The 9,358-nt window shown below is 40.1% G+C and overlaps 1 protein-coding gene across 2 annotated transcripts; it reads right to left on the bottom strand.

The window, feature by feature from the left end:
* Window positions 1–4,830: 4,830 nt before the first annotated feature.
* LOC109416857 (uncharacterized) lies at window positions 4,831–9,149 on the bottom strand. 2 transcript variants are annotated; one of them, XM_062854927.1, is made up of 2 exons: window positions 5,153–9,149; window positions 4,831–5,095 (listed from the first exon to the last, which is right to left on the bottom strand). In XM_062854927.1, exon 1 carries the CDS (start codon window positions 9,147–9,149, stop codon window positions 7,323–7,325), a length of 1,827 nt encoding a protein of 608 aa, XP_062710911.1. In that variant the 3' UTR covers window positions 4,831–5,095; window positions 5,153–7,322. The 2 variants fall into 2 exon arrangements, with proteins under 2 accessions (XP_062710911.1, XP_062710912.1); XM_062854928.1 differs by having other exon boundaries at window positions 4,831–7,150; window positions 7,211–9,149.
* Between the last annotated feature and the right edge of the window lie 209 nt (window positions 9,150–9,358).

Genomic DNA, 9,358 nt, shown 5'->3' with positions numbered 1-9,358 from the left:
TGAGCACGTCTTAACGTCCACTAGTGAAGCCAGCAGAAAGCGAATGATCGGTAGCGTACCAGCTCGTGTATGCCCTCGCCGTGGAGAATGATTTCAGAGCGCGAGAGCGTGAGAGCAGTCGTGTGGTATCGTGGTGCTTAGGGTTGCCTCGAAAGCAACTGTATTTCAATGATTATGTGCAGTGTTGCGCGTCGCAGTGATTTTTCAATTTGGTTACGAATAATGTCTAACATAACAAATAATTTGTAACAGGTACCCGGGTACCCACGAAATTGAAATGATCATATCTCCGTCAATTTTTCATCGATTTTGGAAATCTTTAGCTCATTCAACTCAGAAACTCATCATCTATCGGGAAAATATTTGGTTAGACCGATCTAATTACCGTGGTTTTCGGAAAACCCATATTTTTGGGAGCATGTCCTTATACCATATTGAAACCCACATTGTTAAGGCTAGGATACCTTAAAGTGTTCATGGTCAACCATGGCCCCACGGGAAGCGTGTTCCGAAATCACAGTTTCAAGTCAACACGTTTTATGATTCCAGGCCGGTCAGATACAATATGCCAAAGCAATTTTACGATGCTTGGTACCGAAATTGCTACTAACCTACCGAAAATCCCGTATATTGTATTGTATAAAAACATGGATCCGGAAATCCAGATTTTCCGGTACCTATGGTGATCGGACCGGTCCAACCAAATACGATCTCGATAGATAATGAGTTTCTGAGTTAAATGAGACAAAAACTTTTAAAATCGGTGGAAAAATCGCTGAGATATGATCATTTCCATTTCGTGGGTACCCGGGTACCCTGCCGGCCTTCTACGGGTGTTTTTTTTGCTGGCCACACTACGGTTAATGAAAGTAAATTTGATGCCAAATATTTGGATAACACCTTCAAATCATCATTCATGTCGTTTACTACTGCTTGAACGTCAAGACGTGGATAAAACAATGCTGTGTCATCAGCGAACAGACGTGGCACTCCTTTTAGCGGAAGCTTGCTAAGGTCGTTGATATATAATAAGAATAATAAAGGGCCAATATTGCTGCCTTGAGGCACTCCTACCGAAATTGGCCTTAAAGAACTAACGACTTCTCCTATCGACACGAATTGTCTTCTATCTGTCAGGTAACTGCGTATTATGTCATTAAGGACTGTTCAATTTATAAAACGGACAACTTTACAAGGCTATAAAAAGAAGACGCGTAGTTCAAATTTAACCACCCTTGCATCGTTGTTCAGTACGTCATTTTTCATTATAGTAATGATTTTTGAATCGAATAAAAATAGTTTTAATTCATAGAAAATTGGCCAGGCGATTCCTTAAAATTGAAAATATATATAAAATTACTATTCACATATGGTATATCGTTTTTAATATCAGATAAGGGAGCGTCCATAAATTACGTCACGGAAAAATTGTCCATTTTCAACCCCCCTCCCCCCTATGTCACACTTTTTGTATGAGACCTCTGATTTTTTTGTATGAGTCGTCACACTTCGCTGAACCCCCCCTCCCCCCTTAAAGCGTGACGTAATTTATGGACGTTCCCTAAGTATGTGCCATGCTGCAGCAGCATGAGTAATAAACATTCTGATGAAGTTTAAACTCAATTGGAAAATTAGTTGTTGAAATATTAAAGTCTCAAGTGAGATTCGATTTTTTGATTAAAATTCAATTGTAAAGCAAAAAGGACATGAAAATATTCAATAAACATTTTTTTTATGCATTTAGTCGAAAGTAGGAATGATGTGGTTTCAAATGCAGAAAACTGCTTCTTAATAGCATTGCTGGTTTGGTTACTGTGCGCCATTACAGGCACAGTAATCAAAACAGTTTCGTTCTTTGAAGGTTCTTCCAAATAACAATGCAGCCTAATGCAAATTTTACATAACATTGATGTTGGAAATAAAAAAATTCATCCGATTGTGATTAAATAAGGTGTACAATAACATAGGATCAACTTTGTTGAAAATAAATAATAACAAGATTCGCTAGAGTCGAAAATTTGCATCAATGGAGAATGCAATTTTTTACAATGACCATCCTTATGGACTATTTTTTATGAAGAATGCAATTAAAGTTTTTTGTTTCTTCAGCATCATTCAGAAAACAATATTCTACTACTCTGGACAAATTTTTAGCCGAATCCGTTGTGCTATTGCATCACAGGACTTAAATAAATATTTTTTTAAATAATTTCTTTGTAAACAAGGCAACTCACTTTATCAAGCTGAAGGCTGGCTTGGTGCATTATTACTAACCAACTATTGAGCTTTACCTTTAGTAGAATAGTATAAGATTCCAATACATTAAAAACTTCATGAAAATATGCATGTTTAGTATGTGGAAAAATATGTCGAATTTTGAGAAATGGGTTTTTATTGAAGTTTTACGAAAACCACTACAGTTACACATTAAAGAACATTTTGCTCAATGTTATATTTTTCCTACAATTGAGAATAGCTATAGAAAGTTATGCAAAAAACTGGTAATGAATTTATTGAAAAATAAAAAAGATATCGCACAAGCAAGTTGTCCGTTTTATAAATTGAACAGTCCTTAGCAATGCCTCGGATTCCGTACGCTTCAAGCTTTCTCAAAAGTATTGTGTGGTTTAACGTGTCAAACGCCTTCCGCAGATCTAAGAAGAGGGCTCCAACTAATTGTTTGTCATCGATTCCCTTGATAACATCATCAAGCAGCTCAGAAATAGCCGTTTCAGTACTACTACCCTGCCGAAAACCGTACTGAAATTTATAAAGCACTTTATGCTGGTTTAAAAACGGAACAAGTCTATTAATAAGTAACTTTTCTATAATTTTGTTAAATGTGGATAGCGTTGATAAAGGTCTATAATTACTCACATCATGGGCATCGCCAGATTTAAAAATTGGTATCACTCTAGCTACTTTCAGGCAATCGGGATAAACTCCTGTTTCTATAATCCTATTGAAGATCTGTGCCAAGATTCCGGAAAAACTAACAGAATTTTGCTTAAGATCATCGGCTGTGATACCATCGGGACCTCCACATTTTTTGAAGCTAAATCATTAAAGAGCAAAGTTACTTCATTAGGATATGCTGGAGTTAAAAAAATTGAACCGGAAACTCTCTTCAAATACGACAACGGATTAGACGAGGTATCCACTACAATACCGTTAGCGAGCTCTTGACCTATGTTGGGTTAAGGAAGTCTACAGGCCCACTACACTCTTCAATAACCCCTAGTTTTTTCATTCTTTCGACTTCACTGTCAACTTCACGTTCTACAGTCGGGGAATATTTATACATTGGCTGCTTTCTTCTTAGGTGTGCCTCAGGAAGTATTTCTATACTGTGTTTGATAAGATCTGTTTTCCCTAAATGACCATCTTGAGTGCAAGGTAATGTCTTAACCGCCTCAAATAGCTCTAACCGTTGACTTGAACTGAGATTATGTTCGGTGATAATTTCATCTGGATGGTTAAAAGAGTTTTGAGGGAAATCTAATGTGGGAAGTTCCAAACTGGGGTCATTTTCATACTCCACCGTTGATTTTTGCGTGACTTCCTGTTCTAACATCTCATTAGGTACCAATTGGAAAACTATTGATTCGAGACTATTTTCGAAATAGTTTTCAACAAAAAACAAGTCGATCGTGTTCACGGTACCCTCAGTTGAATCACTATTTAAGGGTTGTGGATCATAAGGGCTACGTAACTCAAAACCAAACTGGTCTAGGAAGCTCATTCCCAGTATCAAAGGTTGGGATATTCCCACTACGATTACAGTAGGGACGACTTTCGTAACGTTACCGTATGTGTAGGGCATCTGTACACCTCCGAGACATTGATGAGCAGTACCATCCACAGTTTTAATTTTAAGGTTAATGTTGTGAACTTTCAGTCCCAATTGATCAATAAGATCTCTGAAATTTATGATGGACATAGCTGCCCCAGTGTCTGCCAAAGCCTCAACTTCATAACCTAAGACCTGAACCATGATCTTTGGACATCGATGTGGCTTAACTTTAATTTCAAAAACTTCGGAAAACGTAGGAAAAGGATTGGTCAGATCAGCTTTGGGAACCACTGTTGAATCAGAAGGAGAAGATTGGTTCCTTAAACATTCTCCTGTAACTCGTTTTTTGGAACTTTAGCGAATGTTGCGTTAGTTGGATGGTTGTTAGGACAGTTGAAAGAAGTTCTTCCACTATGCCCACAAACATGGCAAAAGATCCTTTTTTCTTCAGGACAATATTTCCAAATATGATCATTTCCACGACAATTCCAACAAATTATTCCCGTTTCCTCATTGTTTTGCTCGCTTGTGTACTTATTTCCATTTTGCCTATTAGTTCTACGACCAACTTTCACGGAGAAAAATAATTAGTAAACACAATTGGATTTCAGTTTAGTTTAACCGGATTTTTGGTTTGAATTTGGCACAACCGGCATGTTAGTTTAATTTGACTACCCGCGGCAGTTGTTGTTAACCAAGTTGTTTGTTGTTTCTCTGGCACTTCGGCGGTTAATTTCTACTAACATCCGTTTGAAAATACCATTATGTTGGTTGTTTCGTTTTGACAGTCGGGGATATAAACGGTTTTGTTTGTTGTTTCAACTGCCATATGCCGTTTATTTTTACCAATGTTTGGTTTGTTTCCTACCTACATTTACCGTTCAAAACAAACCAACCCGTTAGTTGAAACTGCAAACCCCTCCACTCAAAACCAACCCTCCCCCTCTCTCCATTCTCCACCCCGTCCTACCCCGTCCCCTCGCCTGTATTATGTTTCTCCTGTAATATTTATTCAAAATAATTATTTCTGAACATGCTTAAATAATTTTGAATCATTCACACCTCTTTTATTTAGGTGATTTAAAATGAAACAGGTTATTGCTATCTAACACTGGCACTGAAGATCATCATGCTTTCGATGCGGTGGCTCCATATCGAATTGAAAGGTTTAGTCCGGAGTCCTTTTCTGGTGCGGTTCTGTTTGTGATGCCTTCTATGTGAGGAAAACATGGCTCTTGTGTTGCATTGATCGGACATCATTGGTTTTCAGAACGATCATCGTGAATTGCCGATGAATGCAATCTACGAGTATAAACAATGTTTTACTATTAGCTGAATAACAAAATTGTTTCGCCTTACCTTAAATCCAGGCACATATAAGCTTTTGTTAGAACTGCTTACTAACTAAAATCACTAACATACGCGAAACAAAACCAATTTGCTTCAACATACGCGAAATAGTGCCAAAGAGTTGACTTGAGCAGCGGGCTTGGGCGACAATGGCGAAGGCGAAACAAACTTAGTTTTTACAAACCAATATGGTTGTTGTTTTTTTGTAACAACAACCATGTTAGTTTGATTTGACCACCAAATTGGTTGAATAAAACTAATATTCTAATTTGTTACTGGAATCGAAACAACCCGAACTTTAGTAAAAATAACCGGGCGATTTGATTTTAAATAACAAATCTTTGGTTTAGAACAACCGGTAATGTTTGTTGTTTTGCGGATTCCTTTGATAGTAGAAACAACAAATCAGCTGGTTTGTTTCAAACCGTAATTTCTGGTTTAATGCAACAAAAGTTCAGTTCAAAACTACTAATTATTTGTCCTGAACTTCAACAAACCAGTTTGTTGTTTCAAACTACACTGATTTTGCTCCGTGTTGGCATTTAGCGCATTGACGTACTCCTCATCACTTTCTTCTTCATCAGCACTTAAAGCATGAATATCGGAGTTAGTGCCTCGTGACTTTGGACTGAAAAGATTTGCTTCCAAGGCATCAAATCGATAACACTTTTGTGCTAAATCTTCAATCGACCGAATGTCTTCTAGAGCCACCCTTATCTTGTATGAAATCTTCATATTTTCTACCACTAAATCAAATTTTTCGATATCTGGCAATGGGTTAATCAAACGTTGCGATAAGGACTCGATTTCAGTAAGAAAAGCGCTGAAAAGCTCATTAGGCTTTTGCTTGCGGTTTCGCATTTCTTCTTTAATGTACCTATCCCTATTAGGGTTGTCGTACCTAATGGAGAGGTAGTACAACAGTGTGTCCCAATCTACGAAACGTTCAACGTAGGTCGTATACCAAGTATATGCATCCCCTGTAAACAAAAGGTGAGCATGGGTTTTAAGTTCTTCCTTATCGATTTCATAAGACCTGCAGAGCATATCAATTGTCCTTAAAAAGGACACCAAAGGAACAATATTGTTATCGCCACAGAATTTTGGCCATGTGCCAATGATTTTACACAAATGGTGCGGTGGGTTCCGAACGTTTCTCATATTCGGTGTTTGAGGCGGATCGAAGGGGTTTCGTAAAGCATTTGGGCCGCTAGTCAAGGAAGTCCTATCAGAGTAAATCCTTTCTGGTTGATGAGGCAAAGATCGATTGAAAATCACGTTTGAGGACCGCTGCGTGCTCGTTAGTGAGGGAGGAATGTTCAAATTACCAGGGATAACTGAATAATGTTGAACGTCATTTTGCCTTCTGAAGGAAGTTGAATAAGGTGTCGATCCTGGGGTTCGTTGGAATGTCGGAGTGTAGCGACTTTCTTCCCCACGGATATTGGCATTTTGCAATTGATCAGTGAGTAAATTGATCCGATCGGAGCCTACTCGATCTGTTCGTTGGTTTTCCAAAATTGTACTAACGCATTTTTGGACGTAAGTCTCGATTTGTGATCTCTGGACGATTGTCCAAAATTATTGGTCAATTGTGAATTTGGTCTAAAAGCACTCACAAACACCGGGGGTCGCGAGGTTTGGGACGTCTGACCTTCCCGTGCCTCTTGTTGGAAATAACCTGTTTGAACCTCCTCAGTTCTTAGCCTGCGTGACATATTGACCGGAGTGGTATTCTGTTCCCGCTCTGGGCTAATTAAAGGATTTACTTAATTCTCGGGGATTTCGGCTTTCAGTCAAAGAAAAGCGTTGATTTTCTTATCTCATCGCCAACGTTTCGATCCAGATGTTGGGATCTTCTTCAGGGCCTGCGGTTTATTCGTTTAATTAGGATGGTTAACAGACTACATAAAGACTACACTTACTCGAAATGAATCAATTTTGTCCAATCCCGTGTACATCTCACGGTTGATTGTCTCGTTTTGAATTTGCACTGCACAAGTCTCACTGTGAATTTAAAGCCGTCAGAGAAGTAGTTTTGGGAACACGGAATATAAGGGTACATACTTTACTGCCAGCACCCCCGAAGGTAGTGGGTGGGTGGTACAAAATGGGAGGTCTACACCAGGAGGATCCACGACACTTGCCAACACTGCCAGAGCTAACAGCTGATCGAACATTACTGAGGGATTTGTATATTGTGTGGTGTTTGGGTGGTTGTGTCTGTCTGTGTTAGTTGGGATGGGTAGTCGTTGGATTCGGGTCGATTATAACTATTTGTAGACGACGCACGACTCTCCTCTCTTCGGGTTTTGATAGAGGAGAGTAAATGTGCGTACGCACAGCTTAGATTATCGGTGTCTGTCCGATGGTTGACCGTGTTGGATGTAGTCGCGATCTGGCACATTTCCAACACTTGCAGAGCTTGCTTCTTGTACGTTATATCGACGATAGTGGGATTGCTAATGTTGAACCGGTGTTGGTGGGTGATGCAATGGTTGATCAATGCTGATTTTTCCCGTAGTTGTTGTACTGGAAGATCGGTATATTGCTGCCCTTGCGCTAGATGCTGTTCCAGTGTGTTGACATGGGTTTGGTGTCCATACATGCGATTGCGGAGTTTATTCGCCGTCATGCCAATGTATTTGCCGGGGCAGTTTTGACAGTCGATCCTGTATATTACGTTGCTTTTGCTCATGTCCGGTACCGGATCTTTAGCATTACGATACAGCTTCCCCACTGTGTTGTTGTTGTTGTGTGAAATCCCAACAGCGAGTCCACTGCTGTGTATTATCCGTTTTAGGGATGGTGTCAGGCCTTGGATGTATGGGATCGATCGATAGATGGTTGGTTTCTCCGGTGTGTCTATACGCTGTGTCTGACGCAATAGACGATTGATGAGAGCTGAGGGATAATCATTCTTTCTGAGGTGTGTATGAATCAGCTGTTCTTGTTGTTCCGAACTGCGAGTGGTGCTGAAGCTACGGACTCGGTCGATAAAATTCCTGGCCACCGAAAGTTTTTGATCCATGGAGTGGAACGAGAAAAAGTTAAGCATTCTACCGGATGCGATAGGCTTGGTATACCAGTCCGTTTTGATGGTGCCATCTGGTAGCCTAATTACCAACAAATCCAGGAATGGTAGTTGACAGTTAACCTCCACCTCGGATGTAAACACAATCCTTGGGTTCATTGTGTTGAAAACATCTAACACTGCGTTCACTTGGTCTTTATGAAGCACAAGGAACAAATCGTCCACATATTTACGTATAAACTGCGGAAGGATGTTAGCAGTTCGTAATGCTCTCGTCAACAGATTCTCCATAACGATGTCAGCCAATATTGGAGAAAGAGGACTTCCCATTGCCGTGCCTGATATTTGGTGGTAGAATTTTTGGCGGAAACAAAAGAAACTGCCACTTATGCAGAAGTCCACGATTACCAGGAAAAGATCCAGGTTTATGTTCGTATTAACCTGTATCTCGTTCCACATCATAATGATGTCGTGGATGACGACGTCTTTAGTAACGTTGGTGAACAACGATACTGCATCAAAAGACACCAGTACGTGGTCTGTCGGTATTGTCAATTGATTGACGTATGCGCAGAACGTTTTCGAGTCAACAGCATTATACTGACTCTTGAAAGAATTTTGGAGTATATCAGCTATGAACTTACTCAAATGGTACGTAGGAGATGTTGTGTTGGGAACCACTGGCCTGAGCGGTAAGCTCGGCTTGTGTGCCTTCGGCTGTCCGTATATACGAGGACACACAGCGTTGTAGCTTGTGAGTCTGTGTTTCGTTCGGGCATCTATCAGCTGTAGCGCGTACAGTCTCCTGACAATGTTGTTGTTGCCCCGTTCGTACCGGCTCGTTGGATCCGAGTTCACCTGCTGATATGTACTGGTATCCCCGATCAGCTGTGCCATCTTGCTGTCGTAGTCATCCAGATGCATTATGACTGTAAACCTGGATCTTTTCCTGGAAATCGTGGACTTCTGCATAAGTGGCAGTTTCTTTTGTTTCCGCCAAAAATTCTACCACCAAATATCAGGCACGGCAATGGGAAGTCCTCTTTCTCCAATATTGGCTGACATCGTTATGGAGAATCTGTTGACGAGAGCATTACGAACTGCTAACATCCTTCCGCAGTTTATACGTAAATATGTGGACGATTTGTTCCTTGTGCTTCATAAAGACCAAGTGAACGCAG

The sequence above is a fragment of the Aedes albopictus genome, chromosome 2 (assembly GCF_035046485.1).
Source record: "Aedes albopictus strain Foshan chromosome 2, AalbF5, whole genome shotgun sequence".
Classification (NCBI taxonomy): Eukaryota; Metazoa; Arthropoda; class Insecta; order Diptera; family Culicidae; genus Aedes; species Aedes albopictus.
Note: the sequence above shows the minus strand (reverse complement) of the source record. Positions and strands in the feature narration are given on the sequence as shown.

Excerpts from the sequence above, each read along its gene's own strand:
- LOC109416857 (XM_062854927.1), bottom strand. The coding sequence starts at position 9,149 with ATGCAGAAGTCCACGATTTCCAGGAAAAGATCCAGGTTTACAGTCATA.